The following is a 21,933-nucleotide window of genomic DNA, read 5'->3' as shown; positions in this document are numbered from 1 at the left end:
CAGAAATCCTCCAGTTTTATTCCGTCCCAGCTCCTCTTTATCCCTGGGCTTGTGCATCAGTGTGAGATCTGGGACGGCTGACTTTATGGCTCAGCTTGCCTTAGAGGACTGACTAGATCATCAACACTTGAAAGCAGAGGTTTGTTCTGTCTTGCCTGCTTCACGATGGGAACCCTGGTGTATTGCTGGGACTTTGTTTGTACAGGACTGATATCACCTCAAGACATTTAGTGATTTATAAGAACTGCTGAGATCATCATTGAATGGGATCCTGTTTGAAGCTGGCTCAGCTGGGTTATTTCAAATAAAAGTACTGGCAACATTCCAGGCATTTGTTGAATTTTAAATTAGAAATGATTTTTGTTTTAATATTAATGTTGGACTTTTGAGTAAGTAGTCTTGACTTCCATTTTAGAGAAGTAACGCTGGTCACAAACCTCAAGGCTGTTGATCTGAACATACAAACTTCTATTGTAACTCTTGGCCCATTATGTTTTATTAAAGAACTGTTAGCATAAGTTGTTGATTTTTCTATAAGAATTATGTGAACAACATTGGTTATAATTATAACTTTTCTGTTGTGAGTGGCCTTTGATATTTAGAGCACAGACAGGTGATGTCACACTGTGTGAATGAGAAAACAGTCACTAACAAACATTCACTAATAATTTATAGAGGAGACAAAATGATTAGAAACATCATTTTAAACTTTGTTAAGCATCTTAAATTAGCAATTAGCATGGTTTGTGTGTATTTCCTAGGGAATATAGATGCTAACCTCAACTCTGAGATCTGAGAAGCTGTAACCATTTTCAAAGACAGCATGATCCATGACTAGAGCAGATTTTCAAACTTTAAAAAAGACTAAATAGAACAAGTTTGTGGTACACAAACTTGTTCTATTTAGCCTTGTTATATTCTAAAACACTTGCTCTCTTGCTCAAATGTCATAGAAAATATATACATACATATTTGTCACATATTTGTCCTTTTAACTTAGTTCAGAACACCTCACTGCTGCTGAATATTGATAATTTTGAGTCTTCTTCCCTCATAGCTGCTAGTGGATAGCTAACCTGTTGCGTTGGTTGACAGGAAAAGCATGGTATTTTTAGTAATGCTCAGTAATGAAACTGAAAAAAATAAAAACTATGAATTTTTTCCGAATGAGCTCAGGTCCCTGGTTAGACTTCATCTAAAATATTTTCACGCAAATTCAAGCTATGTAAAGTGACAGTTATCTGGATTAGATGTTTCTAAAAGCAGAATCTCATAGCTTCCAGCTCCCTGTGTGAACTTGCATTTCTTCACCTGTATGATGATTAAACTAAGATGAATCCAAACAGAAGTTTCTTAAGTCATATAGTTCCTATTGAAAAGCAAAGCAGTCTGTGTAATGTCCTGTTCGTTGTCTGTCCCCAGCGTGTGGTCGTGGTTTCTACAAGTCTTCCTCTCAGGACCTCCAGTGCTCTCGCTGTCCGGCGCACAGCTTCAACGACCGTGAGGGTTCGTGGCGCTGCGACTGTGAAGACGGCTACTACCGAGCGCTCTCTGACCCGCCATCTGTGGCCTGCACAAGTGAGTCTGCCGGGCTGTTGCTAAGGTTAAAAAAAGAACGTTTAAGAAGCCACATGTTGGGGGTTGTGGGGGCTGCGGGGCCAACAAAGTCCAGAGCCCTGATCCAGACCTGTTGAGTCAGTGTGCTAACGGTCTCATGAAAGCTCCAGATGTGTTCTCTAGCAGCTCCTCTGCCTCCCAGCATGTCATCATAATTATGTTTGCAGGCTTGGGTGTCTGTTTTCTGTCTTAGCTCATTGCTAATGATGAGAGGAGCAATTTGCCATTTCCCGTCTGAAAGACTGCAATTACAGTCAGCAGCGGCGGCCCACGCAGCAGCCGTCCTTTGTCCTGGCTGGGGGAGCGGGTTTGTGACAGCCAGTGATGGCTTATTTACACAGGATGGGGGATTCAGGTTGAATTGGTGTAGTTCATTTGCTTCCAGCTCACATTCTCAAACATATTTATTTCAAAGTGATTTTTTTTTGCTACTTCGCCGTCAGCTACTGTGCACAGGGGAGTGACGCTCACCAGCAGGACCGTGTTAGCACTCTGCTTTATCTCTGTGGGTAAACAGGACCCCTAAATGAAATCTTTGCGCCTTTGTCTGTGTGCCTTCTCTCTGCTGATAAAGTATCACAGGACCCATGGATTGGCCTGCAGGCGCCTTGCGGCTGCACATACTTCTCTGGCATTCATTATGTTTATTTTGCACATGCATCTGTTGATTCCAAACAGCTGAAACAGCTGTGCATGTGCTGCCAGTACACATGCCTGGTCTGCTCTGCTGAGCAGTGCTGCTTTTTCCCAGTTCACACAAACTAGGGCAAGTCAGAATTTTTAATGTGACAGAGAGAGGCTGCAGGAAAGATATCTGACGCAAAGCGTTGCAGTGTGGAGCGTTGCACTGGCTTGTCTGTTCAGTGAATCAGAGAATCGGAGGAGAGGATTCAGTGGTGGAGTTTGGGGTTGGTTCTCGATCTTGCTTGCAAAAACTCACTGAGCAACATGTCTGTCTCTGCCTGCCCGAAAACTTGTTTCAGTCAAATTGTTACACCCAGGTGTGTTTAACTATGGAGGGGCTTCAGCTCTGTTGGATTCTTTAACCCTGCTCACTCTCCTCTGTTGTGTAAGATAGAATACACCAACAGAAAGGGATACATTTATATGATGGTTAATTGCTAACATGAGAAAAAGGATAATTGGAATAAAATAAGGTGATTTATTTTTTTTCCCTAGAGCAGGAATTCCCACGAACATTACCTTTAAAATCTCCAAGCTCTGTCTCAGCGCTTTAGCTCGCTGTTTCCTGCTGGTGCGCCTTAGGAATTTGGGCTCAGAGCATTTGGGTGTGTCTCAGACGGTTCCCCCAGAGAGGCAGGCATTTCCTTTTTGTCCTAATGTTCAGCAAAGCTAGCACTCAAACTTGAGCTGAATTTGTAACTGATAGTTAGAGAACTAGGAAATGGAATGTTGGAATACACTGTTATTCAGCCCAAAGCAGATCTGATTGTGTGCTGTGGTCAGTTAGGAGTCCTTAAAAAGCGCTGACATGCACAATACAACCATGATGTTAATGGCAGGGCTTCATTACACTACAACACTGAAATACAGAAGCAACTTGGACAATGATGGGTCATTAGGTCAAGTTGACCCATAGCATTACTGCTATGATGTGTCAAAAACATCTATTTTAGATCAATTTGATTGGATAATTTAGCAGAATGAGAACAAATTTTGTGGTCGTAAATCGTTCACACAAAACTCTGACTGCAGTCGCAGTTAATTAGTAGCATGAAAGATGCTACTAAGTATTTCAAAAATGCTATATTCCAAACAGATATTTTGTTTGGAAATTGAATTTGTCATAACTGAAGTAATTCAGAGTCGTTAATGCTGATACTCTGGGCAGGAGGGATTTCCAGTAGAAGTCAGTCTTGGAGAAAATCTGAAGAACTATGACTGTCATGACATGCAAACAGATCAATATTTAGAGACAGAATTCCACAGTTACATGTCCTGAGTGACGCCATGGGTTTTTCTCAATATCTGCTAATTCACAACTTTTGCTTTTGCTGCTCCTCTTTAAATCTCTGTCTGGCCATATGGTTAGAGATGAGCAGAGAGACGTTGTCGTTGGTTTTAACTAAGGATGAGCTGATTTTTTCACTTGTCATACCAAGACAGATACAGATATATGAAGCTTAGAATCGGCCGATACCAATCCAATACAGAAAAAGAGCTGACTTGATTTAAGATGGTTTCTTTTTAAAACATAAATGTAAGGAATCATAGATATATGTTTGTGTACCAGTCCAGCACACTTAAATACACCAATAGCCTCACAAGCTTGGTTAAAAATGTAAAAACAACACAACTTATTCAGTCAGCATAATTAGGAGTATAACAGCCAAATTAAAATAAAGAAACTCAAACTGACAAAAACAAAAGGTTGACAAACTTGGTGAAACATGTAAACATAAACTGCAACAAACCTTCTTTCAGATGGTTCTGAAAGTGCAATTAGGAATTCTAAATATAATGTAAAATAAATAATTTAGCATGACGTCTCTCAGAGTACAAAGCATATAACTGGACTGATTTATGGGTTTATATAGCGCTTAACAACAACCAACAGTGACCAAGGCACTTTACAGTAAAAATACAGCAGAAGAAAAAGAAAACATGAAATAACAATAAGATAAGGGAAAATGCCACTATGCTACACTGTATTGTTAGTCTGTGTAAAGAGATGAGTCTTAAGCTTAAATTTAAAGATAAGTCTAAAATAAGTCTAGGTTTGTAAGTGTAAAGATGCCCGGGTCAGAGGGGAGTGAAGGTCTAGAGAGAGATTGTTCCAGAATCGGGATGTTGCCACTGAAAAGGCCCAGTCAAGGCCCAGTCACCTCAGGCCTTTTATTGAGGTCGATGACCTCAGGGATCTCCCATGTACAGGAAAACTTAAAAGTTCAGATAAATAATGTGGGGTAAGACCATTAAAAGATTGAACAGATCTGCCCTTATGAATTGGGAAATTGTCATGATACCCAATCCAGAAATTTTTTCAATATCGCAGCGGATACAGATCCTGATATCAGATCTGTGGATCTCTAGTATAGATTTTAGTTTGAAACAGTGTTCTCAAATCCCTTAAAACTTCTTAGCTAAGGGGCGTGGCGGAAGCGTTAGTGCGGCCCACATTCAGAGGCAACGTAGCCTCGACGCAGCTGTCGCGGGTTGGACTCCCGGACCCAACGACGTTTACCGCATGTCTTTCCCCTCTCCTTCCCCCTTTCCTGTCAGCCTACTTTGAAAAAGGGACACTAGAGCCCACAAAAAAAAAGACCCCTTGCGGGGCGATTTAAAAAAAAAAAACCTTCTTAGCTAAGAACAACATTAGATAAAAATTAGGAATGCACTATATAAACAGTATACAGTAGAAACAATAGAAATTGCGGCAATGCTTGTTGATGATGTAAGGGCGCAAAGGAAGAGCTCGTTAAAAAGGCAGGTGCAAAACATAAATGATCAGGACCTGGTTTGGGTTTAACCTCCCGCAGGAGGAGCTCTGCAAATCTCACTGTCGGGTGTGGTGATGGTCCAATGGTTTTTCCAAAACTACAAAAAGAAAACCTCGTTAAAGAGCACATGGGCTCTGTGTGACCTTGTACAGAGTAAAAACTTGTGGGGTCTAAATGACCCTGTCTCTTAAGACCTTAGGAGGGTTAAACAGTCAGACCAGGAGAAGAAAAATGTAATCTGCAAAGTGCATGGAAGAGAGGAAATACAAGCAATTTGTTTTACCACCTTGAAACGAAGCACGTGCTTGAATACCGGCAATGCAGCGGACTACAAGTTCCAGTCACAACATTGGGAAGAAAAGGCAGGATTCGATGCAGACCTCCATTGCACTAAAGTTGTTGTGTTTTTATATAGAGATATATTTTTCATTTCCTTATTTAAGTTTGATTTAAGCAGGTGGCCACCATTGAACTTAAGCTGCTATCCGTAATTACCAATAACAGGCAGCAACATCTAAAAACAGTTAAACATTACGTACAAACGACATGGACAAAAATGAGTTTTAAACGGGTTTTAACAAATACAAATGAATACATTTCAATTGGTATGTGATTTTTTTCATTTCTATTGTAAGTTTTATGCAAATCATATTGTGATATACTGTATATATATATACTGTGTATATATATATATATATATATATATGAATTTTATGCTATATAGCACATCCCCAATATAAATAGTTAAGAATCAAGGCAGAAAGCAAATGTGTTTCTCAGAAGGACATTTGTACATGAATTTTTTCATGAGTAGTGTTTGTTTTATTCTTTCAGGCATATCTTGAGCTCATTCTCTTCAGTGCAGAACACTTTCTGAAAAATGTGTGAATCTATCCAATGACTAAGACTAGTCTGCAGGAGAGGTGTTACCATCCACAACAACCCAGACCGCAAAAATTTAATTGGATGAAAGGATGGAATACCGTGACAGTTTTTGCACTGCCACATTTCATGTCACAGCTGTTCAAACTGTAAAATGTTCATCCAACAACATATTATGTTACAAACAGCTGATTTATTTATTTCATGTAAAAGTAAAAAAACTGTTTCAACCTTGTCCCAAACTGCTATAAACTTGAAGATCTGAGTTGTTATTGCTCTGAGGCTTAGCTAGCTTGGCTTATCCTGTTGAGAAATCCTTGAGAGGAAAACCACAGTGACGCTCCGCTTCAAGTATAGAGCACTGACTCAACCCTCCCTATGTTCATTCCAAAAACAATTTTTTACAGCACGCAGTATATAAGATGACACACTATGAGACTTTCCGTATTACATCAAATATCTAAAATGTATCAACATTATTCATTATGCCTTTAAATCAGCCTGGTCTTGTTCTTCATGCAGAGCACATAGAGGTCCCAGGCAAAACACAGAATATTCCACGTTCAGGGACTTTATTGGTTCTGCAGAATGAGAGACTTTTGAAGTGCTGTTGAACTGGAGTGACTTTTGAAATGTGTTCCTAATTATCTGGTTGATTTAACTAGTCAGAGAAATGGGCTTTCTAATAGTGTAGTAATTACAAGCGGGACGTTAACTAGTCTCTAATCAGTTGGAATTCTTAGATGCATTTTGTTTCAGTAGAGAAATTCAGTAACCTCTGATTTAGCATGTTAAAAGTTGGCTTCCTCAGCCCTATTTATCTGTTTTACTCACTCCCTACCAATATTTGACTGAGACAAGGACATAACTCAAGCTGAGGAAATTTGAAGCTGGCCAGTGACAACAAACCACCAATCTTTTAGTGCTGTGCTGAGGCAACCATACAGAACTTGCTGTAAAAGACAGCTCCATTACTCACCTCTCCAACCATCCTAATCGGATGTTAACGCTTCACTCTAATATCCCCCACTGATCAAGGGCGGTCCACACATGCCTTGGTAAGAACAGCAGAAAGTTTCCACTCTCACGGTGTCCTCTGGCTGTTCCCTCCTGGGTAATCACCTTGGCCAAGTAGAGCCGTAATTACTGAAGTTGCCTAATGTACACTTTCCATTATTCATTTTCATTAACTTTGGGTCTACACTTTATGACCCCACACCATTATATGTAAATATGTATTTTTAACTTGCATGGAAAGCGTTGGGGTCCACATCAGTCATCCAACACTAATTTATTTCAGTTCTTTCTCCCATTTCCTTGTTTATAGCAAGATTACGGTATGTTAGTGTGGCCAACAGTCACTGTGATTTCCCTTTTTCATGACTTTCTTCAACCAAGGAGTGGATAGCACTTGAAAATGAATTTGCATTGGCTGAATAAATAGCTTGGTTGACAGTAGGCCTGTCACGATAGCAAATTTTGCTGAGCGATTAATTGTCTCAAAAAATTATTGCGATAAACGATAATATTGTTTGAAGACCTCTTTACACTGATGTAATGGAAATGACGTAATAATGCATGTGATTTCCTGCCAAAGATAGATACACTTTATTTTCAAAAGAACATTTAACACTGGAACTGATAAACAAAATAAACAAAACAACCAAAAACAAAATGGATTCTCAGTCTCCATTAACAAAAAATGTACTTGATAAAAACTAAACAACATAAAGCCAAAGTGGAAATAAATACTGCATTCAACCAAAAGACTGCAGATTATGAAGTCTGTATATTATGTTGCCCTTCAGTAATATTTAGATTTAAATATAGAAGATGGGCACATCGACTACCTGATGCAATAGTTCACACTACATGATTTTTTGCTCCTATTTTTCCCCTTACAACAATCTTAAAACGTTGGTCTTTCTAAGATTGTGTGGTGTGTTACGGTAGATCGTCGTTGCCGCTCCGATCCAAATCAGGGGTTTTTCCCGACTGGGATCTTAACTCAGCCTGTTGAATGTGACAGGTAGCCAATCAGAAAGCGCGGATTCTCCTCGTGCTTTCTGAGGGGAAATTACGTCGGGGAATCCCAAACAGCTGACACGGCGCAACCCGAAGTCCAGCGGACATTGGAGATGATATGTGGAAACAACATTAATGTTTATTCAACATGCAAAGAATATAGAAATGACAAGAGGAGGAGTTGGAGCTAAATTACTACTGCAGTTGATAAACCCGGTAACTTTTCAGCTGTTCTTCGTTAACGTGACGTAAATAGGTTCTAATGATTTTCATTCAGTCAGGACTTTACGCTGACACTAGCCACATGCATTGCAGGTAGATTGTAGTAAAGCATTGATTAATGCCTGATTTTAAAATTAGTTCACTGAACTTGTAGCCATTATTTTGTGCCCATTGTTGGACACCACACGGCAGGAACGAACCCGATCGAACCGTTATACCTAGAATTTCTGTCGGCTAATGTGTGATCTGTCAGGTTTTGAAAATGGGCCGACAATCAGCCCACAGCTCTAAGATCGTAGTGTCCGCTGGGCTTTACACTAAGGAAATGAGGAAGGGAGGGTCAGTGGAGAGCACCGGAGTTGAGCCTTTTTTCATTCCTGTCATTAACAGAAAGAGAAAAAGGCCGGAAGAGACGATAATGCAGATAATTAAAATGACGTCGATAGTTTTAATTTATTGTACGATTAATTGATTTATCGTTTATCGCGACAGGCCTAGTTGACAGATTTCTTTTCTTTTTATTGTGAAAAGCTAGCAGTAGGCTTTAGCAAGACAGATTGATCCCTGGCACTTAGAGATTACGGTTGTGTCTGTGGAACTGAGAAGGGAATGAGATGAAGATGTGATAGAATAGAATAGAATAGAATTATTTTATTCATCCCAGCAGGGAAATTATTTTGCAGTTACAGCATAGAGACAAGAGATGTGGGGAAAAGAAAAGCCAAATTCCAAAGCTGAATAAAGATGAGGGGAGACATTCTAAAAATACAGCTCGAATGATGTTGTTTCTTATGTGGTATGTGTGAGCCGGAGCTGGCAAAAGTAGAACCTTTACTTTTTTTTCTTCTGAATACTCATGCCATTCTCATGCAAAGCTGTGAGGAGATCATCTCTGTGGATGGCATTTGGGAGCACACTGATTCAAAAGGGGGCATTTACCTGTTTACCCAGCAACAGCAGGCTATTATCATCCAATTAAAATAATGGACTGCTCCTGCAGCCAATAGCAAGCCTGAACAGGACATGAGTGGTGGAAAATCGATGGATGGATAAAAACTTGCTTTAATCCATCCAAATTGAATACTTTATGTTTTATCTGCGAGCCAGATGCAATCATCAAAAGAGGCACACCTGGCTCGCGAGCCATATGTTCCCGACCCCTGTATTAGAGTGTAGTAGATAGTGTTTGACATAATGTTTTAACTTTATTATAGATTATAAAAATCTCAACTAAATAAATAATGGTTTACCACCTCAAAATACTTTTTCACATTTCTGTTACCAGTGAAGCACAACTGTCCACTAAAACTTGAAAACCTTTGCCCCCTTCATGAGACTATTTGCTTATAAATTATTGGTCGATTGACTAAGCATGATGAACATTTTATGTAGAAAACATAACTGTTTAGTCAGAAATGTGTCAGTACATTAGTAATGACACATGGTAGAGATACACTGATCCGATATAAATATCTTTATCGGTTCCGATATTGAAAGAAATTGTGCATTGTGTATCAGTGACAATATGTCTGATCTATGAGAGCTGACCTAGAATCCTATTTAATCTTAGATTAAAATAAGAAAATAAATAGATAATAAAGTTAGATGGTTAGATACAAATAGGTAAAAATTAAATATGAAATAATTCTTTAAATTTTTCTTGCTCATGAATTCAGAGTAAAGGAAAAATGGAAAGAATCAACTCAAAAGCTGTAGATCAGTGTTTGAGTTGGTTTTGGGTTTTGATTAGGTGTTAATTGTCTTTGATTACAGTAGATCAGCAGTGTTTCTGTTTTATTTACTATAAGTCGGTCCTTTGTGTTTCTAGTTTTGTTCATTTCTTGTCCCTAGTTATTCCTTGGTACTCTAATTATGTTTCTTAGGTCTAGTTATTCTTCAGTGTAAGATATATTTATTTATTATTTTTTGTATGTTTTTCATTAAAACATTTAACATGATCCATGCTCCCAGCCACAGTCTGCATTTTGGTCCATCCATAAACTCACAATTGATTACACGTCTTGCTTTTGTTTAAGACATAGCAGCAGACGTTACTGCTATTACTTGGAAAATTATAGGACAAACTGATTATTTATGCTGTGATAATATTATTGTGATTATCAGATCTCTGATCTGGCCATTTCTTTGGTTTCTCTTTCGACTAACTTTAAACCACAGAGAGAAACAATGGAAGTTATACAAGACATGTCACATTTTAAAACTGTGGTTTGCATTCGAACTAATAACTGGCCTGTGCCTCATTATCAGCTTATGTTTGTGAAGCATATTTATGATCAGTGGGTAAAAAAAGATGGGGCAAATTTAACCAGCTTTGTTTAACTTTATACGGCATAATTTCCAGACCTTAGTTCTGAGAAATGAATCAGACATAGGTTTGTAAAGGTACAAATGACAAATACATTATATGAACATAAATGCCTACCTAAAGTAGCAATCAAAGAAGATGATCTTTTTTCCCCCGTCTATCTGATGAGAATCTAGCCATAACAAATTAGGGAAATACAGAAATATCTGAATATGAGTTTTGTGAAAGTAATCTCTAGTTCTGCAGAGCTGAAGAATCTTATTGTCTTTTTGTTGCTGTTTGCTTTGGAAATCTTGCAGTATGTATTTACAGACACTAGAATGTGGATATAATAACCCAGTATATTTGAAATTGACTTTACATGTCTAATGCTTATGTAAAGTCAATGTAAATCATTGCATGGTTTTGAATCCAGTATGTAATCAGATGAGGCCATGCAAAACTGTTCCCTTCACTCAAACAAGATTTACAAACATCACCACACAGAGAGACATCTTCACTGTTAGAGGGAGTGGGTCATCATGTAGTTGCACAAAGCTTCCATCAGCTGTCTCCTGGCATCAATGTTTAATCTCTGCTTATTCTTTCCTCATACATGTCCACATTTTAGTGGGGGTGAAGTCGTCCAGCCTGTCCCGGAGCTGAGAAATCCAAAAATGCATCCATTGTTTGTGGTTACATACTCTAAGAAAGGCTTTGCATTTTTAATACTCTTTCATGCCACACACATCCTCCAGAGGATGAGGCTAAAATAGATTTCAACTTGCAGCTCACAATGTGAAAGAGCAGTAAACCCAATGCTAAATTCAATAAGCAGCATTGAGAGTTTGGTATTATGGTAAGAGCAGTCTGAAGCACCTTCAAGCTCTTTAATTCTTATTGCATGTCTTCCTTTTTTGGTTCTGCTGCAGCCACATCATTAGAGGCAAGGTCACGGGGTCACAGCACACATTTGTAGAGTGAGGATTACCTCATGGACGATTTGAATACCACTCACCCCTGCTGCCCCTCTCCCCACCGCTTCCCAATTAGAGATGCAGCCAGCTAACAGGCTGTGGAGGGTTAAGTTAGCCCCAAGCACCTCTCAAGACTGATAAGCAGCAGATTCCTCCCTCCTAAGCCTGGATTTATCCAGGTCTTACAACTCGACAAAGAGCAGAGATGAGCTTTGAAACATGACCTAAAAACGATCTGCTTCTCTCACTATGCTATAGGATATTAGTTGCACTTCATAGATTAGCTTAACCTTGCTACTCATACCTGCTTTTTGTCTACAAAAATATTTGAACTCACTCAAAAATATGGGCAATGCCAGGATGAAACTGGGAATTCATAAAATCTATGCAGATTTGATAAATTCATGCAGAGCACAGAACACATGTGCATACCCATGCACATGTGCATACCCATGCACCCAGAGTTAGAGGGAAGCTAGCAAGTGATTGAGACATTTCAGGCTGTGGGGTCTCTGGCAGGCTAATCCGTGAAATGAAACTCAAATGGGAGAACGGGTGAGAGGCAAGAACATGGAAAGATAAGACAGTGCGGGGGAGTGAGAGACAGAAGAAAAAGTAAAGAGAAGCGCGAAAGAGACAAGCCCTTGAGCTAGAAGGATGAGGAGACAGACAGACAGACAGACAGACAGACAGTGGGGTACAGGTGCAAATCTGTGCTGCAGGTGAAGTCAGAGCACAAGTGTTTTATTCCAAAAGGCCAGACACAGCCTATTCAGAGGAACAAAGAGACGCTAAGGTGGAGGAAGAAGAAAATGCGCTAAGGTTTTCACTATGCTTCAAACAAACTGGGTCACATCATGTGTCATCTAACAACGTCAAAAGAAGCATATCTACTTTGAGTGGGCACCATCAATGGTACAATACACCAGGCTTTCTCTCACTGTCCGAGAATAGAATAGAATAGAATAGACTTTAATAATCCGCAAGGGCAAATTGCTTATTAGTTGAAAAGCTACTCCATCCAAATATTAATAATACATATATAACCATTAGCAATAAATATTTATATAAATTACTTACATCACACATGGGTGTGATGCATACATACATCCCCCCCATATATATATATATATAAACTGTTTCCAAGGTCTTCACATAATAATTTATACAATTCATGTATGAAACAGTTCAAGATGAATCAAGATAAATGATGATGACTGATTCTGAGTCCTGGTACACTAATTTTGTGACAAATTAGAAACATCAACTGAACCTGTGCCATACGTCACAGAATTGTGGCTTGAATAGGGGAAAGATCTACACCGGCCATTTCTGGTGAATTCTCATCTCTTATCATTCTGTTCTGTCTGGGATCTCATTGAGCTCAATTTCTCAGGACAAATTTTATCTAGGCCAAGCTGATAATTTAAATTAGCGTAGTGTAGTAGGTAAGTAAGATAGTGCAATGAAGTTTATTGTAAAGTTAATCTACTGTCAGTGTTTTAGGTCTAGTTTAATTCCTTATGTTGAAATCTTTTACTTTAGACTTGAAAAGTTGAAAGATGTATCTTCACTCGTTAATGCATTTCCAGTAATGGCAGACATATTGATGTTCCCAGCTGTTTATGTTGAGCCATATTGGAAAGTGTGTGTGTGAGCATGTGCAAGTGTTTTTAAATTTATATGTGTTGAGTCATACCGTCACGTTGGACACGAGGAGAGCTGAGAGTGCATGCTGAGTGTTGGAGTCGAGTGGTCCTATTGGCAGCCTCTCCACTTCACCTGCCACAGGTGGCTCTTTCATCTTCCCTGTCCTCAGCCTGCCTCTTCTTTTACCCAATGACCATAAATATGGATGCTTCTGTGTTCCCCTTGGTTTTAAAAAAGGAAATCAACTCAGTGCTGCCTTAATAAGTCAGTGTATTGTTATTACAGTTTTATTTGGTAATGTGACAAATCTAATGAGCTGCGAGGGCCCTCCCTTTTAATTTTCTTTAGAGATCATTCAAGCTCCCAGAGAGGAAAATTAAAATATCCTTAAAATATTCATAAACAAATAGCACTAGTCATATAACATTGACTACATTTGGGAGAGTCTGTTTATATGAACATCTGGGTTGTAAAATCTTACAGCGGGGAACATGAAAGATAAAAGGAGCAATTTGTTTTTCATAGTTTTATGAGATAAGCTTATCTCTGTCATTATGAGAAAATTTATGAGCAAATGGTGTTTGGGTCTTTTGCACTTTTCATGTGGCAGAAGTGGTTATAGAGGCATACTGGTGTAGCTGGCTGGTGATAATCGAGCTCATAAAAGCTGAGGGGGAGACATATTTTGTGTCCTTTTTCTAAAAGATGTAAGGATTTCCATTCTTAGGAAACACAACAATTCAAACACCTACAGCTGGTATAGACATAATTACTTTAGAAAAAAAGTGAAAGGCTTATCTCACACTGCAGCAAGTCTTTCCAGTGCTCAGGTGCTCTACTACTTCTTATGTTATCAACTCTAACATTCTTTCAAATTTGGCTTGGGTGAAACACCAATTGGAGTTGCAGGTAAGAATAATATAAATTTGTTGTGAAAATTAAAAGAAAGGAGGAACTGACAAAAGCAATAAGGTACCAAGTTAGACACTTGCAATGAAAGGCTCCAACTGGATACATTTTGGTACACCTGCAGACACATTCCCTTTGTAGAAACTGGACATGGGTTCTAGGAACATGAAATAAGGCAAATTCTATAGGCAGTTACTGAGTGTCTGACTGTCAGTCTGAAAGGCGAGTGAAAGTAAACATGTAGACTTGAACTTTGATGGAGAGATACAATAAGGACTAGGTTGTTGTAACATAAAATATTACATATGAGAGATGTAGCAAGATGACACCATCTGTGTTGATTCCCTCTGTTACCCACTCGTTCCATCATCAGGCCACAGCTGCACATGCTAGGCACCAGTATGATAGGACAACGCACAACCATATGTCAGATTCAGCTTAAAGTTATATTGGCAAATTAACAACATTACAAAAAGGAAAGCAAAAATAAAATACTACTTTATAAACCCCACATTTCTAAAAAAAAATTAATAGGCTAATGCCAAGACTTATGCCTATTTACTCTATTCAGAGACTCAGCAGCCTACAGTAATGAGAAATGTCTTCTGTCCATATACATACTGTATAAGTACACATACACACATTTATTTTTACGCATGCACCTATGTCCATACATGCATGTATATGTACATACATGCATGTATATTCATTCATGCATGTATGTAGGTACATGTATGCATGTACGTATACATGCATTACATACATGCATGAATACACAATACATATACTGTACATCTACATGTATGCAGATATATACTGTTAGGTGTAACAGCTTATGGCCAAAAAAAAGAGTCGCCACCTGGATTTAACTAAGCAAATAGGTACAAGCCTCCTATTGGATAAGTACTGCATAGGCGATTATCTTTCAGCTGGCAACAAGTTATTTAACCCCAGCTGATGCAATGAGTAACTCCTCATTTCTTAAACAACCATGGCAAAAGACACATCCTGTGGTCGTGGAAAAGACGTTAGTCTGTTTAAGAAGGGTCAAATCATTGGCATGCATCAAGCAGAGAAAACATCTAAGGAGATTGCAGAAACTACTAGAATTGGGTTAAGAACTGTCCAACGCATCATTAAAAACTGGAAGGATGGTGGGGAACCATCGTCTTCCAGGAAGAAATGTGGTAGGAAAAAAATCCTGAATGATCGTGATCGGCGATTACTTAAACGTTTGGTCAAATCAAATCGAAGAAAAACAACAGCAGAACTCAGGAGTATGTTTAATTGTGAACGCAAAAGCATTTCCACACGCACAATGCGAAGGGAACTCAAGGGGTTGGGATTGAACAGCTGTGTAGCCGTAAGAAAACCTCTAATCAGTAAGGCTAACCAGAAAAAAAGGCTTCAGTTTGCTAGGGAGCATAAAGATTGGACTCTGGAGGAATGGAAGAGGGTCATGTGGTCTGATGAGTCCAGATTTACCCTGTTCCAGAGTGATGGGCGCATCAGGGTAAGAAGAGAGGCAGGTGAAGTGATGCACCCATCATGCCTAGTGCCTACTGTACAAGCCTGTGGGGGCAGTGCTATGATCTGGGGTTGCTGCAGTTGGTCAGGTCTAGGTTCAGCAACATTGTGTGCCCAAAGAAGGAGGTCAGCTGACTACCTGAATATACTGAATGACCAGGTTATTCCATCAATGGATTTTGTCTTCCCAAATGGAACGGGCATATTCCAAGATGACAATGCCAGGATTCATCGGGCTCACATTGTGAAAGAGTGGTTCAGGGAGCATGAGACATCTTTTTCACACATAGATTGATCACCACAGAGTCCAGACCTTAACCCCATTGAGAATCTTTGGGATGTGCTGGAGAAGGCTTGGTGCAGTGGTCAGACTCTCCCATCATTAATACAAGATCTTGGTGAAAGATTAATGCAACACTGGATGGAAATAAATCTTGTGACACTGCAGAAGCTTATTGAAACAATGCCACAGCGAATGCAGGCTGCAATCAAAGCTAAAGGCGGTCCAACAAAATATTAGAGAGTGTGACCATTTTTTGGTGGCGACTTTCTTTTGGCCCGGCAGTGTACCTAACAGTGTAAGTTTTCATAATCCTACATGTTAAGGCTCTCTTAAAGCTCACAAATAAAGCATGTAATTTGAGGGCATCATTTGATTCATTCCACAGTTTCACCACAATAACTGAAACACATCGACATTTTACTTGACTTTGTTTTTAGCATGGAACAAGGTAAATAATAAGTTAAAACAACATCAAAATTTAATAAAATTTAAAGGGGAAATACAAGGAGGTAATTTTCACAAGATATAGAAATATGGATGAGAGTAGGCACAAATGTGTATATATGTAAATTGAGGCTAAAACATATAAGTGTGTGTGGGTATGGATGTATGAATGCATATATTTAGACATATGTAAACCCAGATTAAAGAGAAAATGAATGGGGTGTGCTGTGGTGGCGCAGGGGTTTAGCACGCCCCACGTTTGGAGGCCTTGGTCCTCGACACGGATGTCGCGGGTTCGACTCCCGGTCCCGACGACCTTTGCCGCAGAGGGTCTTCCTGTCTGCCTACTGTCGAAAAAATACGAGACACTAGCGCCGCAAAAACTCTTTGGAGGAAAAAAAAAGAGAGAAAATGAATTAACCTATGTTTATTTTTTATTCATTTTTATTTGATTTAATAATGAGTGTCCATCTGAAAACATGGTATAAGTTTATGGGGTATGAGCTCATAAGTTTCTTACTTCTATCATGTTCGAAATGAATAAATACTATGTTCAAATATTAAGAAATCTTGTAAGGTATACTTACTCTGCCTTAACTTAAGTAATAAATAAATGGATAGTCTATTAGTTGGTTCACAATTTCCCACTGATAAACTGGTAAATTGTGAAGTGGTAGCAGAGGTGGTGGGCCCTTCTAGCAGCCATTACAGCTACTGGTTACCATTCACTTATTATCCATCCACCTCTTTCATTCGGTGTTTGAAAAAGGTTGCTGAGCAAAAAGTCCACTAATTTCTAAAGCAGTTCCCCTTGCTTTGGTATTATAGAGCCCCCACGTACTTGGACATAGTTCATTGCATAGAGGATGCTTACTTGAGGCATAATAGTGTATAATAGTGAATTGAGTTTGAACTTTTAAGAATTTATTTTCAAGTCTCAAGTCAGATAGATCAACTGAAACAGAGCAACCTGTGAAGCTGGGATTCTGATATGGAAAGTGAGTGGTTTCTCAGCAATGAAAACCTGTTTATCTACATGTCTTTTGTCAGGTAGAAACAGTAAAAGCTGCTCTGTTAAACTGTTTATCTTCTTTGTTTCAGACATGAATCAGTCACATTAACATCACTCCTGAAGCATTTTGATGTGCTGAGAGATCAGCTAGCTCACAGAACAGCAGTTCTGTGTTGCTACAGGACTGGTGTGATTGTGTTCTCACATCACACCTTTAAAGATATGGTTGAATGTTTTAATCAACATTTTGCAGACCTTGGTGGCTGATTAATTCTCATTCAGGTTTTGTTCAAGGTAATGTGTTGTCAAAGATCAACATAAAAGTTTATTTGTAAAACTTCATTTCTGAGCATAATGTTGTAGATTGTTTTATATAAACAGATTTTTTGTTATTTGTATAAAACCTGGAATAGATTCAAACATTAGGGCATGGAAAATAAGCATATTTAAAGCACATTTCTGTATATTCTCTGTAATGTGAAATAATAGACCAAAGGATCTTCACAAAAAGTCTTCCGGTGTATCCTTTAATAACTGATTTAACTTTGAGACTTTCCATTATAGGAATAAATAGAAGGGGACCCTTTATGTTTCACTTTCTCTGAATTAATAATAAGCAATATAAACAATGTTGCCTGAACTCTGACTATAAAATTTATTCAGTCTACACTGCTTGATTTCTCTGCGTTCTACCACTGACCTTGGTACCTGCCTCGGCTCCCTTTCTGTCAGCGTACCTGCAGAGCTTTTTTTCTGGCTCTGACTCTTATTATAATTGAGTGTCAGTGTTTGGCTCTGGGTCTGGAGCTGGCATGTCCTACAGCTTTTTTCTTTTTCTCAGAGAACAGTTAAAGCACATATCCAGTTCATGCACACAGTTGGCTGTCACTTCTCTTGGCACTCATTTATCTAAATCTGGCTTCCTCTGTGTGTCCACCTTTGACAGGACCTCCCTCTGCGCCACAGAACCTAGTCTACAACATCAACCAGACCACCGTTAATCTGGAGTGGAGCCCACCAGCCGACACTGGCGGGCGGAACGACGTCACCTACAGGGTTATCTGCCGCCGCTGCAGCTGGGAGCCTGAGGAATGTGTACCGTGTGGTCTGAATGTGGGATACTCCCCTGCACAGTCCGGATTAGTGGATACTTACGTTAGCATCACAGACCTGCTCGCTCATGCCAACTACACCTTAGAGGTGGAAGCTGTTAACGGCGTGTCGGATCTGAGCAGGACTCAGAGGCTGTTTGCAGCGGTCAGCATTGCTACAGGTCAAGCAGGTAAGGCAGTTTGTTGATATTGTTACTTCATCTTGAAAGTTTCTTTGTTTTTTTTCTTTTTTGTTGTCTTTCTATATGAAAACCCAGAAGTTTAGAAATGCTTCCCATGAGCCTTTGCACAGTTTGTTGTGTGCCAGTGAGAAGCCTGCACTTTGCTCCAGCTGAGAGAGCATCAGACATTTGCACCCTGACGATTGACAGTTTAATTTTGAAAACTTCTCCTACACAAGTCCCGGTAATGATTTCCAATTAACATTAATGGGTATAGACTGATATGATCCATAATATTTCCGCCATGAATATTACCCAGATTAATTTAATGTGTGTGTCAGCACTGCAGCAGCAACTATTATTAGCTTAGCAATGATGCAAGCTCAGAGTGGTACCTTAAGAGCTGAGAGTGTATGTGCAGCTCAGTCTCGTGGGAATTCGCTGTAATTAAAATAGTGTGTTTTGTGGTGACAGACTCTAAAGCTTTTTTTATTCATTATTTCTATAGATCCACTCAACAAGATTCCTCTTTCATGCTCAAGCGTCCATGAAACACAGTTGGCCCAAAAGGCCACGCTCAGACCAGAGTGATTAGAAGATAGCTGCAAATAGAGTATTGGGGCTCCTGCTGACTATGCAATTTCTACACCTAGATAACTATTCCTGTCAAGAACAATCTAAAGCTCATCTGCATTGTTTTATCATTTACAGTTTTATGTTTTTAACCAGAAAGAAGGATATTTCTGTATTCTGGATCCGTATGATGAAGGCATTAAAGACTAACATAGCTCAGCAAAAGCTTGAGCTCTGATGGTGGAGATGATGTATTTGCAGAGGTTTATGTGGAGCTGGGACCGTGTGGCAAAGGGCAGAACAATGTAGACTGGAGGATAAACTGATGATTAAAAGGTTCTCTCAGGGTCCATCATCATTACAACTGGCATAGGCACAACTGGCCCTACTGTGTGCCATACATGCACACAGTAGGGCTGGGAATCGTTTACTATGTCACAATTAGATCTGATTCCGATTTTTTTTGGCACTTCCTAATCAATTCAAAACAGAAATCACTAGTTATAATAATTTCTCAATTTTTAGGTTTGCAAAGGATCCTCATGATCCACTCTGCTTTACAAGGCAACGTGACAAATGGAGATGTTTAAAAGGCTTTTCTATCAAATGGACATTAAATGTTGTTGTAACTGTCTAATTCAGATTCTTTAAAGAGTCATTGTAGATAGTTAATGCTGTAGGCAGGAAAGATCTCCTGTAGCGGTCTGCATTACAGCGATCTGAAGAAGCCTCTGACTGAAAACACTGTTTTCCCTCTTTTCATGAAAGGAACATTTTTTTTATAATTTTCTTGATTTTATTAAGACTCCTTCCTTCAGTATCTCAGAGGTTGCACAGTCACTCCCAGAGCACACTTATAGAACGTTTTGAAGCTACAAACCTTGAAGGAGGTTTGACACTTCTTATAGATGCTTCATATCTGTTGTCCAGATATTTATATTCCTCAATCATCTCCACTTCCTCTGCCATGATGGAACCCTGTTTCTTCTGAAATCCACAATCATTTAATTTGTTGTCCAGATGAGATAATCCTTTCCACACCATGACACGAAGCGGTCCACCAGATCTCTCTACTCAGCCTCTTGTTTATTTCTGATACACCCAAAAACTGCAGAGTCTTCTGAGTATTTCTGTACAGGACAGAAATAAGACTTGCTCTGGACGTTTGTACAGAGTGAAAAGGAATGGTGAGAGTACAGTCCATTTACTTTCTTAGGGTTTTAAACATTAACCCAGGCTTAAATGGAATCACCACAATCCTTGAATCTTCTATTTTTCTTTAGCAGTCACAGAGAGAGCGCCACCTTTCTGCAGACAATCTCCTCTACTAACAACATAGTTGAAATTCCCATCCACTCTTTTGTTGTTATTTAGTACAAATGTATTTAATCTCTCACTGCATTGAATAAATACTACTTTAAAGTATTCATATTGCCTGAGGGTACAAAAACTGGATAGTTGAAGTGAAATATCAATATTCAACCCCATGTTTGCCTTCAAAAAAAGACGGGCCAGTTGAATCTTGTTTTCAGTTTTGTAGTTTCCTTTGTTTGGTGCTTCCCACACATGTGTACATTGTAGTGCCAGCAGTGTGGTGATGTCAGGACGTCCCGTGTCATTACAAAGTGGAGCCTGACACCAAATGGATTTGTCTTATTGTTTATTTTTTTTAATCAATTTTGGGATATTTTATGTTTATTTGGAATCATATTAAAAAAGAATTATGATTCTTTTGTGAATCCACTTCTTGGCACATTTGTAGCACATTTTTACCCAGATTTCATGTTGGAACATTGAGCCGTAGGGTTTAACAGTAATTGATGCTCTAATTAAGACTTTATATGGAATCCAAATAAGTACAAGCTAGGCAACTTCTCCATCTGTTCAATGAAAAGGCAACAGAAATGAATGCTGGCTTTATACCAAAAGTTGGAATAACAGAAGACTTTACTGACAATAATATATTAAGATGAAAAATAACCATATTCTTTCATGTGCTTTTCTTGATTCTAAGCAGTTGTCTTAAAAATAGTAATGAATTGTGATGGTAGCCTGGATGACTGTTATCCAGGCTACCACGTAGGGAATTTTGAATAAATAGTCTTTGGTTTAGTCTGTTTTTACACGTATCTTTGAAATAAATCCATTTTTTATAGTCTTGAGTTTCTGTTAGTTGACTGGCCAGTTGGTGAATGTCAGGCTTTTTAAATTCTAGCTGAATTACACAACTGCAGCCTCTGGATGATGATTCTCTGGATCAGGGATGACTAATTCTGTTAGTTTCTTCGTTATGGTGAGTATGATGAACAGTCCACTGACTTTTTTTGTTGAAATGTAAAAACTATTGTCCTCCTGTTAAACTGTTGATATATCTGTTCAACTTACCTACAGCATCCAGGTAACCAGTTTTTAGTAGATAGCTGTTACTCGTGACGATAAGTTCTGCTTTTATCTTATAGTTAACAAAAGGAAAGTCCTATGTGATATGAGACTTCTGTCACTGATGACACCTTTAAAGACCTGTCTTGGATTGTTGAAAATTATGTGTTGCTTATAATCAGAACATTGGAGCGTCTCACAAAGATTGCTCCTTTAAGGCAAGTATTCTGGACCATTCATTACAGAAAGACTGCATTATTAAAACTTTTTATGCCTCATCATTCAGAATTGATTAACCTTTGCACAATGAGGTGCTTGAGGCCCTTAACACTGAAAGAATCTGACGAGGGAAGAAGACTCTCTTCTGTCCCTTCCGTTCCTACCTGCTGAATGA

At 38.9% G+C, this 21,933-nt stretch overlaps 1 protein-coding gene across 4 annotated transcripts in view; it reads left to right on the top strand.

The window, feature by feature from the left end:
• The window catches only part of epha7 (eph receptor A7), a 118,271-nt gene that overhangs the window by 26,097 nt on the left and 70,241 nt on the right, over positions 1-21,933 (top strand). For 3 of the 4 annotated variants that reach the window (XM_028039416.1, XM_028039417.1, XM_028039418.1), the window contains exons 4-5: positions 1,423-1,578; positions 18,261-18,596. In XM_028039416.1, coding sequence (XP_027895217.1) covers positions 1,423-1,578; positions 18,261-18,596 — 492 coding nt within the window. Of the gene's footprint in view, positions 1-1,422; positions 1,579-18,260; positions 18,597-19,095; positions 21,177-21,933 lie in introns of those variants that run through there. The other variant, XM_028039419.1, reaches the window with a different exon arrangement.

This window comes from Xiphophorus couchianus, chromosome 15, assembly GCF_001444195.1.
Source record: "Xiphophorus couchianus chromosome 15, X_couchianus-1.0, whole genome shotgun sequence".
Lineage (NCBI taxonomy): Eukaryota > Metazoa > Chordata > Actinopteri > Cyprinodontiformes > Poeciliidae > Xiphophorus > Xiphophorus couchianus.
Note: the sequence above shows the minus strand (reverse complement) of the source record. Positions and strands in the feature narration are given on the sequence as shown.